Source organism: Alligator sinensis, unplaced genomic scaffold, assembly GCF_000455745.1.
Source record: "Alligator sinensis unplaced genomic scaffold, ASM45574v1 scaffold927_1, whole genome shotgun sequence".
NCBI lineage: Eukaryota > Metazoa > Chordata > Crocodylia > Alligatoridae > Alligator > Alligator sinensis.
In genome coordinates, this window is record NW_005842155.1 from 1,455,350 (window position 1) to 1,473,499 (window position 18,150).

General features: G+C 40.5%; 1 protein-coding gene across 4 annotated transcripts in view; it reads left to right on the top strand.

Moving 5' to 3' along the window:
* The window catches only part of PDXDC1 (pyridoxal dependent decarboxylase domain containing 1), a 53,423-nt gene that overhangs the window by 28,465 nt on the left and 6,808 nt on the right, over positions 1-18,150 (top strand). For 3 of the 4 annotated variants that reach the window (XM_025206431.1, XM_025206430.1, XM_006025590.3), the window contains 11 exons: positions 645-729; positions 1,504-1,552; positions 1,671-1,772; positions 1,997-2,122; positions 8,634-8,684; positions 9,998-10,061; positions 10,647-10,735; positions 12,777-12,882; positions 13,948-14,119; positions 14,828-14,946; positions 16,031-16,152. In XM_025206431.1, the coding sequence (XP_025062216.1) occupies positions 645-729; positions 1,504-1,552; positions 1,671-1,772; positions 1,997-2,122; positions 8,634-8,684; positions 9,998-10,061; positions 10,647-10,735; positions 12,777-12,882; positions 13,948-14,119; positions 14,828-14,946; positions 16,031-16,152 (1,085 nt within the window). The remainder of the gene's footprint in view (positions 1-644; positions 730-1,503; positions 1,553-1,670; positions 1,773-1,996; positions 2,123-8,633; positions 8,685-9,997; positions 10,062-10,646; positions 10,736-12,776; positions 12,883-13,947; positions 14,120-14,827; positions 14,947-16,030; positions 16,153-18,150) is intronic. The other variant, XR_003094511.1, reaches the window with a different exon arrangement.

Sequence of the window (18,150 nt, forward strand, 5' to 3'; positions counted from 1 at the left end):
CTAGAGGAAGTATCTCTGTGACCAAGGTATTTGCAATTTATGCTTATTGAAGAACAAATTTCTTTTTGAAAATGAGATACTGAAGGCAGTAAATATCCCCAATTCAAACTTTTTTTGACTTGCTAATAAAGCAGAGATGTAAATTGGTCTGGTCTTAAGAAAGGGTTTTATTTAATTAGAGGTAAGAAGTGTCTGCTGCTTTTTCTCCCCTAGAAATATCAGAATGTTAGATTTAATCTTCCTTATTTTGAAGGAGGTCACTCCTTCAGTTAGGCATATTGGGACCTTTTTCTGGTTCTTAATTGAAATATTCAAGTGTGGTTTTTTTTTTTTTAATGCTTTAGTCAACTAGTTTCCCATGTACCTGTAACCAAATGGGTATCAATACTGTTAATTTCCATGTTACCTTATGTCCTAATCCTTTATGTCTCCAGTTGTCCATGTATCTACCACAGAAATGATTACCTAAATTTTAATGTAAAAACACATAAAAATTGGATATAATTTTTTTCCCATTGTAGGTGACTTTCTAAATAATATACAAGATCCTTTGCTCATGTAGACTTAAAGGCACAGTCAAAGTTCACATGTGTGAAATAAGTTAAATATTGGACATTAATTGATGCTTTTTCCTTTCAATATAGGTACTCCAGGAGCAGGGCACACAGACAAACTTGGGCGGTTGAAAGAACTTTGTGAGCAATATAACATGTGGCTACATGTAGAAGGGTACAGAACTTAAAGCTCTTTCCGTACAGACCTGCTCTCCAGTTACGTTTGATTTAATGTGTGGCACTTAATTTCATAGCTAGCAAACACAATGGCAGGGCATACTCCATATATTTTACTGTTAAACTGTTTTGTATTATTATAAATTTGCCACTCTTTAAAGGTAAATCCCTGCAAATGTCACATTTGGTAATAAAAGGTTATTCCTGTGTACGTATGGAGTCCTGGTGGAAGTTCATTCATGAATGACAGATAATCTGCCCCTACTTGAAAGATATGAGAACCTAAATAAACAAGACCTGAAAATACTTAGGGGAGAGAGAGTGAGACTTAGTGTGAACCTTGTTTCAAGTGCCACACAATTAAGGGAAATAAACCAAAACACTGAAAGCTGCCTAAACAACATGAATGAAGAATGTCATGCTTTTAGACTAAGAGCTGTAAGAATGGAGACCTGAGTGCTACTGTATTGTGCTGTGCATTTTATGTTCAATGGCATGCTGTTAAAAATTGATAGAAAGCTACTAGAGAAAGGCAGTTAAGTGACAGGTTATGCTACCCCAAACTTGGACTGACATCTAAACTAGTTTCATACTTGAATTTTGAAATATTAAATAGCGATGTCTGTTTCATGCGCAGTAAAAAATATATGAAGAAAAATGACCTCCCTTTACAAAGCTGCATAAAATATTTAAACCAAAGATTAAAATGTATTTTACTTGACGAAAAGGTGTAAATATTTAATATATGTTAAGAATATTTTCTCTTTTCCAGAGTGAATTTGGCAACTCTGGCATTAGGCTATGTCTCCTCTTCACTATTGGTATGTACTAATGTATGCAATATTTGTAACATGCTTTAGATTTTAAAATTGTTACCTAATCACAATGTGTGTGTTTGGTATTCAGTCCCTATAGTAAACTTGAATATTTCCCCTTTAGGCTGCGACAAAATGTGACAGCATGACTCTTACTCTGGGTTCCTGGCTGGGTCTCCCAGCAGTGCCTGCAGTTACACTCTATAGACAAGAGGATCCTTCTTTGGTAGGTTTGATTGTTTAATCAACATCTAGAAGCTAGATGCTTTAAAATTACAATGCTAACATAGTGATTTGTAACTCAGTAAACAGTAATTTGCAAAGATGCCTCTTACAGCTGTGACGCATCTGTACCTTGATGGTGTTAGATGATTCAGGTTTTGTGTAAGGAATTTTAGTTATAAAATAACAATACTCTTCTCCCCTCTCCTCCTTTCCCTCCCACTTTAGTCCTTAGCAGCAGGTCTGACATCAAGTCAGCCTGTAGAGAAACTTCGTGCCCTACCACTATGGCTCTCCTTGCAGTACTTGGGACATGATGGCATTGTGGAGAGAATAAAGCATGCATCACAGCTAGTAAGTAGTAGTTTGTTAATATGTTGTTTAAAGGCATTCAGCTTTTCCAAGTATGGGATGGGATTTTATAAAAAATCTGTTACCTTATTTTTGCCTGGAGAAAAGGTGCTTGTTCCAATAAAGTTAAAATAGTAATGTTTTGGCAACAGTTATCTAGGCATCACTAGCACTATAACTGTTCAACTTTTTATATTTAAGAACACTTTGATTGTCATTTTAATATGTCTTCATGATGAAGCATCACAGAAACTAATGTAGAAGAATTAAATGGAAAGAAAGAAATGTGGTAATAAATATGCATGTGTATGCATGCACACTCGGAGTTAAATTGCAAACTGCCAAAAGCATCAGTTGGCCAGCTACATGAATACCATTTGGGTTCAAAAAGTGCAATAGGATTTAAACCTAAATTTCTCCGTGGCTCAGTTTCCCTTTTATAAATTGAGGATAGTAATACTTCCTCTCTCCTGTTCCTTGTAGGTATTGTCTATTTTGATTGTAAGCTTTTCTGCCCAGAGGCTCTCTTACTATGTATTAGCCAAGTGTCTAGCTCAGTACAAACAAATTAGTAATATATAAATCCCTGAAAATTCAGAATGCAAATACAGACAATTTTAAGTATACAGTTGCTGCCTGTTTGCAGTAAGTGATTTACTAGCACTGTTTCCTCTGGTAATCTTATCCCCTACCACATACTTTTAGCCAGTAACAGCAACACATCTGCTGCTTAAGAGCAACACATCTGCTGCTTAAGAGCAACATTTGTGAACTAGAAGACGCTTCACTGTGTCATAGGTCAATGGGGACAGCTTGTTCTCTGTGCTTTCTTGCCTTGCTTAGCAACCCACAGAGAAAATACTGAGAAGATGCACTTAAAGAAAATTTGTGGTTATTAAACTCTTGATGACAATCGGAACCAAGTAGCAGCCAAGTAGGGCTTGCACAGGTCAGTTATACAAAGAATTTAAAGTAGAGGGATTAGCTTTTAGAAGACGAAGATGGCCAGGCGAACAGCTAGTCACAAATGTGAAGAAAAAAATCCCTTGTATTGATGAGCACCTTTCTGTGATTCATTAAGTGCTTTCTGGACTCATAAGCAAGAAAAAGACCCTTCAATTTGCTACTGCAGTTGGACTGAATGACTTTAAGGCAAGTGATGGTTGTTTTAGCTGTTAGAAAAACCCACTATCACTTACAGAGAGGAGCATGAAGAGAAACAGTCTCTGGATAAACCCACTAGCAAACATTGGACATGAAAGACTTCTTCAGATTATTGAGAAGTTTTCCCTGTATGACATCTTTAATGCAGATGAAATTAGACTTCATGAGAGAGGGCTTTCTGACAGAGGACCCATGGAAGGAAGGAAAAATCTAGAAGGTGGGTGAGTTTTAAAGGACAGAGTAACTTTGCTTATATGTGCCAACATGGGTGGGACAAACCTGTTCAGCGTTACTCAGCTTCCTCTCAGTTATGACAGTTCAGCAAATGCTGGGGTGATGGAGATGCAAGTTCATAAAATCTTTTGTCATATCAAGGGGAAAAAAACCACAACGATATAAAAGAATCTGACCTCTCCTGAATGATGTTCCATTTTCTGCCCGTATGACACAAGAGGACTTAGTAGCTTCCCTAGTTGTGGATGAATGAGGAGAACTTCTCCATGTCCAGAGAACCAACTGATGATGTCACAGTTGTTATGAGGACATAGACACTACCTCAGGTTAAGAAAATGGATCACAAAATGGTGGATACATAGGGTGAGAATGAAGTTTTTAGGAAATTTTTTATAAAGTCCCATTTCTGATGAATGTTGATGGATATTGAAAGCCTTGAAATTTGCTTGTCATGTCTTACAGCAGGTATGTGTGAGTCTTGGGGACAAAACTTACTGGTTTCTTTGGGAAAGTTAATATCATTTTCCAAAGCAGAATTTTGAGTTGAAAGACATGGAACAAATTAAATTCTCTCATGAAAATGTAGTGATCCCATATATCTTGAATTTACCCTCTCTGAGCTCAGTGAGATGTTGATAATGCTTTGTAAAAGTACATTACAAAGCACTTTTTGATGTCAAGTATGATTTTAATTTAGGCTCTGTGTGTTGTCATGTTTTGTGTGTTTGTTCTTTGAACCTAAAAGTAAAACACTGACCCTGTTTTATAAAAAACTCAGTCGATACTGTTCCCCTTCTAGTCACTTTTAACAGGCTACCTTTGGTTAGATGACATGGCTGCTTAAAAGCTTCATAGTACAACAGTACTGGAATGTATCCGTTAATGGGCGTCAGCTGTAGTGGGAAGAATTAGTCTGAACTAAGTCGATACAGGTCTGCTCAATAAAAATTGAGATTCACAGAATATGTGGGAGTTACTAAGTACTGTCTTTAAGGCCCCTGGGAGATGTTGAAACAATTGTGCATTTGGAACTCAAGGAATTTCATGTCCCATCGCAAACATTGTGCCTCCTGCCATACCAGACATACATGATAGGAGGCACAGTGTTTGGGATGGGTATGACAGGATCTGCCTTAGAGCAGGGGCAGGCAATTATTTTGGGCGAAGGGCCGCTTGATGAGTTTTGGCGAGCTGTCGAGGGCCGCATGGGTAGCCCTGCCCCTTCAGTTGCCCCACCCCCTGGTCACCCTCTTGGGACCAGAAGTCCCACCCCCTAACCCCTAACCTTTGCCACTGGAAGTCCCTCCCCTGGAGGAGCTGAACCCCTGGAAGTACTCCTTTTAGAGAGGTGGCCTTGAAACCTGACCCCTTCTACAAGCAAGGACCCAGCCCACCCCATCAGGCCTCAGGCATCGAAAGCTGGCCAGCTCCCCCACCCATCACTGGTGCCAGCATGACCTGGTCCTGACCCATCCCAGCGCAGCCGCAGCCCCCCCCCACCCCCCCGTGGCACAGCAGAAGCCAGCCCAGGCCCAGGTACCCTCACCAGCACAGCACCCTCCAGTGCTGTGAGACCCCCTCCCATTCCGAGCCGCAGGGGGATCAGCCACAGCTTTCCCTCCCCGGTGTGGCCTAGCCAGCCCATCCCGTCCCCATCAAGCGGTGACTTCCCCACATGCTGCTGCACTTTCCCCCTACCTGTGCCAGCTAGTCCCAAAAGGCAGGAGGCTCCATCACTGCTTCTGCTGGCCAGTGATGACCCAGCCAGGCATCCCCAGCAGCACGTGGGAAGCCAGCTTCATCTGATTGCTGCTCCGGATGGGGCTGGCCCAGCTGGGTCGGCACCAGCCAGGAAAAGCGGCATGCAGCTGAAGCCAGCTTCCCACGTGCTGCTGGGGATGGGATGACCCCAGCTGGATCAGCACTGGCCAGCAAAAGCAGCGGCAGAGCCATGTGCTGCTCAGGACTGATAGGCAGGTAGGGGGAAAGTGCAGCTGAGCCCTTGCCGCTCCGGCTGGGCTTGTCCCATCCTGAGCGGCACACAGCTCTGCCGCCACCTCTCCTTCCTGGTGCTGACTGGGCCAGAGCTGTGGCCCAGCTGCTGCTTTCCCTCCCCAGTGCGGGCGCAGCCCAATCCCGCACAGCCCAAGTGGCGTGGCATGGCATGGCATGGCATGGCACAGGGAAAGCCTGCCCAGCAGCCACTTTCCTGGGCTTAACTGCAGGGCAGGGCCCTTCAAAGCCTTTTGTTTCATTTCGATTTCACTGTTTTGAGCTTGAAACGCGTCAAAACAGCTTCAAGATGAAACGCTCGTTGAAATTTCCACAGCCCTAATGCTTACTAACTGTACCCCTTCCAGTCATCTGATGCCTCTTTCTCAGAGTCCAGCACAAGTGTTTCTCTTTAGCCAATCTATAGGCTTGCCTTTTCTCAGCCTGCCTCTCTGTGAGCCGACCCACAGCTCCTTGGCCAGCTTCCCTCAGCCCAGTCCTGTATATCGGGCAGGGGGCTGTTACCCAGATTACAGGTAACCTTACAGGTTGATTGCTGATAAGAGGCAGAAGGAAGTCTGCAGCCTGACTTATTTTCTTGCACTTCAAAAGACAAAAACAAGCATTTATCCCAAAGTCTATCTGGCAGCCCATGACAGCACAACATAGACTGTCACGTACACTAGCTGGGGAGACTCAAGAGGTGGGAGGAGGGTGACATGCAGATTTGCAGCAAGTCTTCTTGAATGTGCTGAGTTCTCCAATTTCCCTCCAGCCTATACCCCATCTTTATAGATGGCAGGTTCTAATATTCTAATATATGGCCTCTGATTGGTTTTATTTAAATGTCTTTGTTGCACTGAAACTTTTGGAGCTGGGCTGAACCAGATAACTTGTGGATGTGTATGGTGTCACTTAGTTGGGATTTACATCCTTGGGAAAGTAAAGGGGAGGATTTCTTATCTCCTTTCCTTCCCCATTGTGGAATGCTGTTCAACATTGTCCTGTTTCTTCTTTACCTTAGTTTATGGTCTTCTCTGACAAGGCTGTTTTGTTTTTACAAATTAAATACCTTAACAAAAAATAATTTTATTATAACAAAATAGCATCTAATACATTTGGTTACATCAATCACTACTACTAATATTTTATATATTTGGATTACTTAATGCCTGGTCTTCCTTTTATAATAGCTCCTTTCAGGCCTGGTACTTTGTTTACTTGCATTTCATTACTACTTTTCTTAAATATGTTGATAGTTTCCTTTACTTTGCTGACCAGGTTGGTTGCCACATCTGCAAAGGCTCATGCTTCAGTCATTCAGAAACAGATTTTGGAGCCTTCTACTTAGCTACACTTCTGCTACTTGACCTAGGCCCCTTGAAAATGGCCATGGCTGGCAACAGGGTGACTCTCCCATACCTGGGGCTGACCCCAGCCTGATCCTTAGGATTGACTAGGGTATCCCCAGGCCCAGTTTCAGACCTGGGGCTGTTGCCAAAAATAGATGATTGCCAGCTGTGGCCCCAGGTCTGATACAAGGGCTTCCTCTGCTTGGGACTTCAAACCCTGCATCCAGCAGCTTCAGAGGGAGGGTTGCCAGCCGCAGGGGATCAGAGGCTTCCAGTGGGGAAGAGCAGAAGAGTTTTACCTGCCAGGGACTTTAAATAGCAGGCATTTTAAAGTCTCTGACAGGGGAAGCTTTTTGGCTCCCCCTGCCAAGAGTCTCATCCCCCCACACTGGCCAGCCCTACTGGGGCTCACCATTATGGAAGTTGAAACTCCTCTGCTTAAGAACCCCTCAGCTCTGCCAGGAGTCCACAGGGCAGCCTGGGGCTGATGCTGACAATCGGCTGATGGTTCGCACTAGTCCTGGGGCAGCCCTGAGCCAGCTGGAGACCAGGAGTTGCCCTGGGCTAGTGTTGACAAGATTATCAGCACCATGGGTTGGAGACCTGAAGCTGTCCAAGGCTGACTTCAACAGACAGCTGATTGTTGGGCATCCACCCCCGTTAGCCCTGGTATATAGACATGCCACTCCTTCAATTTTAAGGTGCCATAAAAACCAACCATAACAATGTTCCATGTGTTATGTGGAACATGTAATGGCTGACTTGTCATTTAATAACACCTTAAATTGGGTGCGTTGGTAACACCCTCACTTCTTATGGCATGTTAACACATTAGCGGTGGAGGGAGGAGGGGGTGGCTGCCATCTTGGCTGCCTGTGTGTTGGCAGCCGTGAGAACTGCTGGCTTCTACTGGAGAAGCCAGCATTTTATTTCAATAAGGTGCCTCCCCACCCCACCACCCACCCTTAGTAGTACATCCCTACTAATGTATTAATGGCTTTAGTTTTAGTTTAGGTTCTTTAGGTTAAAGAATATCTTTCTAAATTACTTAATTAAAAAAATCCTGTTACTGGTTGCCATGGTAGCTTGGTGCACTTTGGGGTTGGGTGGGAGGGAAGGCTGATCTGAGCCTTTTGAATAGGGCAGGATATAAATCAAAACTAATAAATAAATAGTGCAATCAACACAGTTGTTTAGATGACAAATTAAGACACAATAAAGGCACAGACAAAAGTGCAGCTCCCCGCTGTAACTGAGAAGGCTTTGCAGGAAGTGTTCTTCCGAGTTGCAACCATCCCCCGGACCAAACTGTTCAAAATGGGAACATTTCAGAATGGGAGGGGGTGAAAGGGAGCAGAGGGAGCTTGTTCTAGGGGTTCCCTGGCTCTGGATGGTGGGGCAGCTGAATTGAAGCTTCCCATGCCCACCTCAGGGGGCTCCAATACACATGCCCCACCCTCCAGCAGGGGCTGAAAACCCCCTCAGACCAAAATCTCTCTGTTCCCTTTCACCCTCCCATTCCGAAAACAGCTCAGACAGAAGTTACAGAAGGCACTCTGTTTTGAAACATCTTTATCTGACCCCCTCATGCAATGTGGGATCAGATTTTCACTGGTCTGTTTGGCCATTTTTGAAGCAGTCTGCAGCTGTGCACTTATGTTTATAGTAGTATATATGTACAGATGGATGATATTGAATGGATAAAGTTGTTGCTATGCATATGAAAGTAATTTTAAATTCCTAAAATCATTGTTTTTCTGTGATCTTTTTAGAGTCAGAGGTTGCTGGAAAACTTGAAAAACCTGGATTTTATTAAAACTTCGGTACAGTTTACTTTTTATTACTTCTACTCATTTTGCCATTGGTTATTAAATACCAGAAATATCTTGATAGAAGAAACAAACCCTATGACAGTTTGGTGGTGGTGTTGTTTTTAACTATTAAAGTTATATAACTTCATTCAGGGCTCATGGTAGAGGTGATATCTTTTATTAGACCAACAAGATTTTTGCAAAAAAAATCTTTTAATTGCAAGGTTTCAGGCACAAAAGATCACCTCTACCATAAGCCCTGATTGCTTTTTCCTCTAGCCCAGTACGGCTACAGCTTGGATACCTGACATATAACTTCATTGACATTTTGGGGTATAACCTGAGTTGCATATGGCAAAGATTTCACTCTTTATCCATGTACAGCCTCAGGCTCATGCTATAATGCCCAGAAGCTGCTTCCAAGAGTACTCGTTAAACCATTGACTCAATATTCTTTCAGGATACAAATTTTTCACAAGATCCTTTGGAAATTATATTTTGCAAATGAAACTAGCTGTACCCTCCCCTTCTGTTGAGAAGATTTTATAGTTGTTCTCAAATCTGTAAACAAAATATTTGTCCTACTAAGAGTTTAAGTTGAGACAGGTCTTTTAAAATTAGAACGGCTTGTAATTGAGAATTTTGTTTTTTAAATTAGTTGCATCTAAGGTAATTTTGGTGAGAAGATGCTCTGATGTACGGAGCAATTTAACCCTTTGAATATAGTATTTATTCTAATACACATCGTAGTTTAATTGGAAAGCAAATGCTATGGTTTGTGATGAGTAATCTTATTCTGCTTTGTGAGTAGAGTAATCTCATTTCGGAACTCATTTGCAGTATGAAACTCCATGCTGGCCCCTCTGTCTGTGTATGTTCTGAATAACTTGTATTTGTCACTGAAACAGCCGAATAGTCTATTTGGAGAGATTTCTACCAGGATCTTTCTCTCCTAATACTAGGATACTGGGGTTAACTTAACCCTAAAATATCTTAAGTATTGTATATCTTCCAATGAACATTCTTTTTTTTTACTTTATAGTGCTCCAAGTTCAGTTGTACAGAACTTTTTAAATAAAAAAAAAATTCTGCTTTATGTGAAGGGAAGCAGTAATCTACTTTGCTAAGTTTGCCTGTTTACATGCTTATATAGTCACAAAGAGCTTTGTTTTTAATGACTAAACCAAAATATTAAGATTTGAACATTGTGAATATTGACAAAACAAAAGAATGTTGGCTCACCTTAGTTAATTGTGTACATACAACATTAAGTCTTTTCTAAGTGCATTTTCATAACACAGATTTTTCTTATTTTTATTTTTAAGGTTGAAGATGAACTTAGCTCTCCTGTTGTAGTATTCAAATTTTCCCAGGACCATCCAAATATAGGTACATAATTTATGGATAATAAATAATAAAAAGCAGTAGGGGGCAGCCTTTTTTGGCAGGCATTCTACAAATTAGCCCTACACTTTCAGTCCCCTTCCCCAGTCTGATCTGCTTTCTGCTCCCTGCCCTGTGCTCCATGCCTGATCTGTTGCTCTACTTCCTGCCTTCTGTGCTCCCTGACCCATCTACTGTTCTCCTTTCTTTCCTGCCCTACACGGTACTGCCCATCCCCTTTCCAGTCTACTGCATGCCACACAGGCCAGCCACTCCAGAGGTTGGCCCCACCTGTACCAAAGTACGTGTGCGTGTGCATCTGCGTGTATGTAAATAAATACATGCGTATTACATTCTTGTTGCAAAGCTCCATTCCATTGCAGTATGGGAGAGTGAGTCATAAGTGGCTAGAATAAATGCATTTTAAGTTCATTATCAGTTTGAATTATGTGACCCACAAAATTAAGAAAAGATATATAAACGTATGTGCAAATTGTCTATCTTTTTCTAGAAAGTATTGCTCATTGGAAAATGTAGTAACCTTTTATATTATTTTGTATAAAAATCTCTGTTCCTTATTTTTGGGTTCAGATCAAACACTGCATGCTTCACAGACCTCTGCAATTCAACACACTTTAACCAACAATGAGAGACATATTTGTGATACCTTCAATCAGTGGGTAAGGCTGGACCTTCCTTTTTTTTGTAAAATGGGGAAAGACGGGATAGCTCAGGGGAACTGCTTACAGAAGCGACAAAACTAGCTTGGTCATAATTGAATATTTGCTCTTCCATGTGAAATTCAGGAGTGGTTCTGAATTAATAAGAGGGATTTAGTTCTAACTGGCAGCTTTTCATATGAATTATATTTTAAATTATAATATATACAACATTTTAAACTCACAGGTGAAAATGTTGATACCTTTTCTTTAAGTCTTACCCCCAAAAGTTTATATTTGTAGGTCACTAGGGTTAAATAAATGTTCTCCTTTGTCATGCATTCCAAAAAGCAGATTTGTGCATTGTGTTGCTTTTTCTGTTCACTAGATCTCTCTCCATTTTAAGTTAGTATTTATAGTCAATGAGATGCAACCTATAGAGGGGAACCCTGTACCCCAGGAAAGGTGACTTTCTTTTGTTTGCCAAAATAAAAAACTTGTCTCAGAGGCTTTTACTGGCTGAAGTGGAGAAGATATAACTTAGAGTTTAAGGCAATTTACTGTCAATGCAAGTAGTAACTGGTAACACAATAAGACCATCTTGTTGCGGGGGAGGGGAGAAATTATGTATGTTTTTCACTCACCAACCCCCCTCTCCCCCCACACACACACATGCACTTCAAATAGATGTAGAAAATGGAATTGTGTTAATTACACTGTAAGTTCCTTTAATTTTCTATCTGCCTTTGTGGTACAATCTGAGTTTGAGGTTTTATGCTGTGCAAGTGCTGTAGGAAGGGAAACAAGACTACTAGAGTGTGTCAGATCCCTTTTTCTACAACGTGGAGAGCTTAAATGTTCCTGCCTCCCCTCATATGTAGTCATACAAGTCTGTTGTTTTTGTTTTCTTTGCCCCTAATTGAACTAAGGAGCAAGGGTTGCATTGTGTTAGGAAAATGAGCAATTCTAAATATGTAAAATATGCATACTTTTAATAAGTGCTGCAGTAAATTCCCAACCCGTTTATGATGCTTATGCCAAGGCTAGTTCAGTATTCTTGTAGGGCAGTGGTTTTCAACCTTTTTTTTCGTTTGTTGGACCCCTTTGGAAATTTTGAATGGAGGTGCAGACCTCTTTGAATTGTAAGTGTGGGGGTATTCACATACTTCTGATTGATCGTAGTCTTCTTTTGTGGACCCCTTAGACATGGTCTACAGACCCCCAGGGGTCCACAGACACAAGTTGAAAACCACTAGGATAGGGGTCCTATCCTATGCAAAGTAAGCAGATGGGGGACAGCATCATGAAACCGATCCATTTATTTTGCTTTTCCACACATATGACTTCCTGTAATCACGGTCTTTCTCCATATTTCCCCTTGAACCTCTGCAAATCTACATGAATTAGGAAATGGAGAGGTGAAACTAAAACACAGTGGTTCGTGGGGGATTTTATAACCGTTGAGACAAAACACTTATAAGGAAAAAGCGTTCTGCAGGTCAAAGGCCTGCAGAACATACAGCCAGGCAGCCACACAAGTAGCAGCAACTTCATATTGCTGCCACTGCCACTGGTGTAATTGTGCAGCTGTGCTCACAGCCTTTTTTTTCTGCTCCTCTCCTCTCCTCTCTCCCCAAGTCAGTACCTGACTCGCCACCCTAGTTATGCCACTGCTGTAGGTACAGATACTATATGCCGTCCTGTATGAATTATAATATCATTATAGGTTGCTGTGGACATTGTCATTACCTCTTCCTGCATGAAGCATGAATACAATTTGATTAACTTGCAGAAACTATGAAATAAATCATGTCTTGGGGTTTGCTTAGAAACTGTGAAATAATTTAATATGTACATGGCTTTTGTGTTTTGTCACTTAAGGTTGAGGTGAGCAAGCCAATGCTTATATACTTCAGGGAAGAAAACTAATTAACTTTTAAGTAGTAGAAAAAAGAAGCCTTATTTGGGGCATTGAAAATATAGGACTATTCCAGTCCAAGTTGGCGATCTTGGAAACTGTGCTCTATAAATTCCTTTAACTAACTATGTCTTGTCTCTTCAGCTTGGAGAACAGTTGGCACAGTTGATTCCAGCCAGTGGAGTTGATGTGGTTGAACTAGAAGATGAAGGCACATGTGTGCGTTTTAGCCCATTAATGACTTCTGCAGGTAACAGTGTCATTTAACTTAGCCACTTACCCAGATAGTTCATTTGGGGAGGGGAAAAATTGGAATTTGCCATTAAAATGATAAATATCATATTTGTGTAAACTGAATCTGTTCTTCACGGACTGACTTTCAGTATATTCTCCCAAGATTTTTTTTTTCCCTTTAGCTACTTAAATGAGACAGTGACATCTAAAAGAGGTTCAGGATTGTCTCATAGCTTAGCAACTGTTACTTTAGAAAAACATTACTCTTTGTGTATGGCATCATGGTCCTCCACCTCTGTAAAGCCTTCTATTTTGTCAGTATTCACTAGAAAGAATAAGGTGAGAAACTGAGGAAGGTTCCTTTTTAAACTCTCAGGCATTAGAGAGGAGTCGTCATAGTTCTTCTTTCTCTCATTCCTTTGGATAAAGGATATACTCTTACTTATTCAGATGGTTAGATATAGGGACTGAGCCCTTGAATAGAATAAAATAGACTATTTTGAAAGAGACAAAAGATCCATTTAAACATGTGTCTGTCTGTCCATCCTTCCCCAGCACCCTTTTTCTTAGTATTGATGCAGAAAAGAAATTCCTTTTTTTATTTTTTCTCCTTGGAACAGGGTGTAGTATCAGATTAGAGAACCAACTGTGTAGAGAAGTAGGAAGAATTTTTTTTAATGTGGTTATGCTGTCATTTTTTTAGACAAAAGTAGCGCAGAATCATTGTGGTATAGTTTGGCTGTATATGGACAGAATTATGTTTAAGTTATTAATGTAGTAAATAAAGGAATTGACATTAATAGTTTATAATATCAGAAAGTCTCACCATGATATAGCTTATTTTTTCCTGAAAAATTGGCCACAGCTTTTGTCATGTCTCTGCTGTGTCAATGGATGGTAGATCTGAAAACAGATTTCAGCACCCAGGTGAAGATAATGCAGTAATATTAAGATAATCTATGCAAAGACCATTGTAAATATATTGTGCAGGGCCAGGTATCTGGCTGGCTGAGATGAATCAAAATGTGAATAATCTGTCTCTGAGTCCACTACTTCACATACTAATAGATCGGCTCTTTAGTGTTAGGAACGGAGGTACAAGATGTTGATCAGTTGGTGGACTGCTTAAAAATGAAGATACCAGTACTGATGAGCACACTACAACTAAGAGATGAATTTGAGCAAGAAGTGAAAAGAACAGTAGGTTTGTCATATATTGAAGATCTCAGTTGGCCAGGATTGGGTGTTATAAGGTAAGTTTTGGGCAGCCCCAGACATGATATTGTTTGATGTTTTCCTCATGAGATTTGACTAAACAATGCATTTGGTAAAGAAGACATGACCCTGCTCACTAGTGATTTTATTGCATCCTTTGGGCCTGTAGAATTTGGCTTATGGCACAGCTAAAATTTTCTTATACTGATTTGTGACTGAACTATATTTTCTTGAAGATATCATCTGTGTTTTGCGACATACTTTTATTGGGTATTTGACACATTTGGAACTTGGCTAAAGATCTGCTTTGCAAAATAACTGGGTTGACAACCCTAACATTTAACCGTTGTTGTAAATCAGTTGCATTCAAGTGCTTTTATTCATCCCACTGTATTTGGCTTAATATTACAGTCCATTTTTAAAAAATAATGGAATTCATTTGTCTTTTGGCAAATACAACGGTTGATCATTTCTTGGCACATATTGTAAAGTTTTCCATTTGTTCAAAAAATTGAGCTGTAATCAATACTGAACTCCCCAAAAGATACTGCAACAAACTTCTGTATCCACGGGTTTTTTTTCCAGCTGCAAATGCTGAGTTACTGTACTTCCTCTGCTTGGTTACTTTCAGTATTTTGACTTTAGGTAGCACATTAGTTTGTAGAAACATGCTAAAAGTATAGATTGTTCATGTTTTGTTTGTAATGTAAACTAAAACTGTGCTGTCCTCTGTCTTGATGTTAAAGATATGACTACAGAGGTGATGGGAAGAATGATGACAAGCAGGATAAAGAATTGGAGAAAATTAACACTGAACTTCTGAAAAAATTAAGTGAACTGGAATCAGATCTTTCCTTTTCTTTAGGTAAATATACTGTTGAAAAAACTTCCAATCAAGTTAATGCTCTCTTGACTTTTATTTTCCTTGTTATGAGTGTTACTACAAGTCCTAAACTTCTAAAGATAGACAGGTTTCTAGAACTGCTTTTCTTGGTTCCATAGACTTCTTGGACTAAGAAGTCAATGAAAAACTAGTTCCATTTGTCAACAACAGCTGTGGCAGGATGAACTACTTCTGTTAACTAGATGCACTAAGCAAGCAGGATTGTATTAACCTGAGGACTGTTTCCTTCCCAGAAAGCCTAAATGCTGTGATATTTAAGTTGATGAAGTTATGATTGATCTTCTCTTAGTCTCAAACTGATCCCACTGTTGGCTGTTTACTGCATTCCACAGTTTGGTTAGTTTAGATGCCTTTTGCCATGACAAAATAATCTCAGTTGCACTTCAACCAGGGTGTCATTTGAGTGCACGAAGGTATTGTAGTATGGTTTGGTAAGAATGCTGGCGAGTTGCACTTTTGGTGCATTAGTGGTTTCTAGTCTCATTCTTATTAAAGCCAGGCTCATATTTTTAATCTTTAAAGGGAAAATCACCTAGGTGATGCCATGTATGAATATGGTAAAGAAGCAATTGCTTAGAACACTATACTAGTGATACAAAATCCCAGTGAAATCCTCAAATTCCTTGTAAATTGATATGGTAGGCTCTTGGGTGCAATCCTGGAATTTCCAGGTAGACCTTGCCTGATTCTCTCCATACCATTATTGCTGTAAGATGACAAGCCAATAGCAGATAATACACCACATTTCAGCTCTTATTTTTCACATTAGGTGGTGTCGTGACCCTTTTAAGATATCCTTTTATTTTATAGGTATACATTTGTATACAATATCTATTGTTTCTTCTCATTAAACCTTAGATGTGGTTTTTCAGTAAGAAAAATACAATGCCAAGCACTAAAATTTTGCTTTTATTAATGAGGTATATGCAAAGTTAAAAGCTTAAGTGTTGGGATTCCCAGACGTGTTATTGTGAGTGTGGTCCCTCTCATGAGAGATTTTTACATTGTCAGCAAAAAATAAATAAATTCGTCCTTCTTCCTCCAGGCCCAGAATTTGGAGGGGAGAAAAACTGTGTGTATATTGGCATGGTAACTGAGGATCTGGATGTGTCTGAGCTGGTAGAAACTATTGCAGCAACAGGCAGAGAAATTGAAGAAAATTCTAGAGTATGTATTGAAATTGAGACTTTTATCTTGTTTTTTTATATATTGGTTTCAGAGCACTTTCTGAAAGAAAATGACACTTAACCAATACACTTAACTTAGAGCAATTTACATTGTTTGTGAGAATTGTTCCCGGTGGTCTGATTCTTGTAAAATCTCTGGGCTCATTCAATCGTACAATGAGCCAAAGAGTTTAAACCATCTAAGGAAACTCTTTTTTTCTACATCTAGGGAGTTGAGACCATCTTTTAGCATTAATTCTTTCAATTTCTCTGACATTAGTGCAACTGTGAAAGTTTCCACTGCAACTTCACTGACATTAGTGCAACTGTGAAAGTTTCCACTAGTTATCTGTTAAAACGTCAGCTTGGAAATGAGCATTACAATATGTTCATTTCAAGGACACTTCCTTGATGCTTGTAGAAGATTACCTGAGAATCCTTGGGTGCTACCCTTAATGTCTAATCTAATGGAGTTCTTGGATTAAAATCTGCATTAAGGAAGGTGGTTGCCATTGGAGTAAAGATAAAATGTTCCTGGTATTGGACAATTCCTGCTATTATGGAATAATTGATCATCACTTCAGCTAATTAATCTTGTGGATCTTATTTTCTCACCTACAAAATAAATTCTCCTTCAGGCATCCTCTGCATCTTTCCACTCATGGGGTCACCAGGGTGCAGCTCTGCAGTGGAAGCTCTTAGTCATGTCTATTGTAGTGCTATCATGTCTGTTCCTGCCACTCTTCTCACTGTTTCTGTTCAGGGGATGTGTCACTACAAACATCTTACTTCCTCCCATCTGAGCCCTCAGCCTGGATCCTCTCCTTGGAGAGTTTGCATTATAATTCCAGCATGATTTTTATGTAGACTTCTAGCATGGACAGTTAGCTTTCAACACGTTACAAGTTCTTAAGAACAGAAAAAGGTTATTCTAGGTTGTTAATGATGCTCGCGATTAGGATCTGATGGTTGGTCTGAAAATAAAGACTAAGTTTGAAGAGGTGTGCCAGTTGCCCTATTGTCTTTCCAGCTCATACAGAATGCCTGACTTGTCTCAAGAAGAGCTGTTTCTCCTTCAGGTGTTATGTCATCAGTGTTTCAATCACAGGGGCACAGAGAAGCCTGGATGAACAGACTGGTAGTTCTACTTCTGTAGGAGATGGTGATTAGATTCATGAATGAGCATACACCAACTTTTGCTCCTGGTCCCTCTAGGGGGAAAAGGCAACAGAAACATCTTTTGAGGCTCCAAGAGACCTGCAGCAATTAGTATATTTTAAGCCATGAGCTCCACAACTGAAAGGCAGATGTGCCTCATCAATGGCCTCTGTACAGAACCAGTCCACAGGTACAACTCATTTGCACCCACCCCACCCCTTTTGGGTCTGTGCAGAAAAGTAGTTGAGTATTCAGAAAGGACTCAAGGAAAGGAGTGTCAGCAGAGCCAAGGTGTACTTGTGGGGCGTATTCCTGATCAAGCCTGTATGTTTCCTAGCCAGTCAGATTCTAAACAAAGACTATAGGACCAGAGGCTTGGAATCCAATTCTCCATTTCTACCCCTCCTGCAAAACCAGCCACATCTATAGCATTTTGGATCTGCTAGGTAACTCTCTCAATTTATGTCTGAGAGCCCTAAGACCTGCAGAGAGGAGATGTTCTTAACCTCTGCACCCCCATGCTGCTGTTGCCATTCTTCCAGAGAAAAAGGAAAATGTTCTTCACATTTTCAGAGTAGCACTTCCATCCTTTCTTAGGACTGTCCCCTACCTTCCTTGAAGGGGGAGAAGGGTGCTGCTTGTCAGAGCTATCCTGTCAGTGGGAATATGCAGGACACGAGATGATCTGTATTTTATCTGTAACTAAAGTTTTTTCCAGGCACACTCTGTGTAGTCCCATTTCCTGTCCACCTTCCCTTCTTCTGCACCTAATCACAGTCTCAGACTTATGGGAAGTAGTAAAGGAGTAAAGCAGACAGGGCCTCTTGGCCTCTGAACTGTG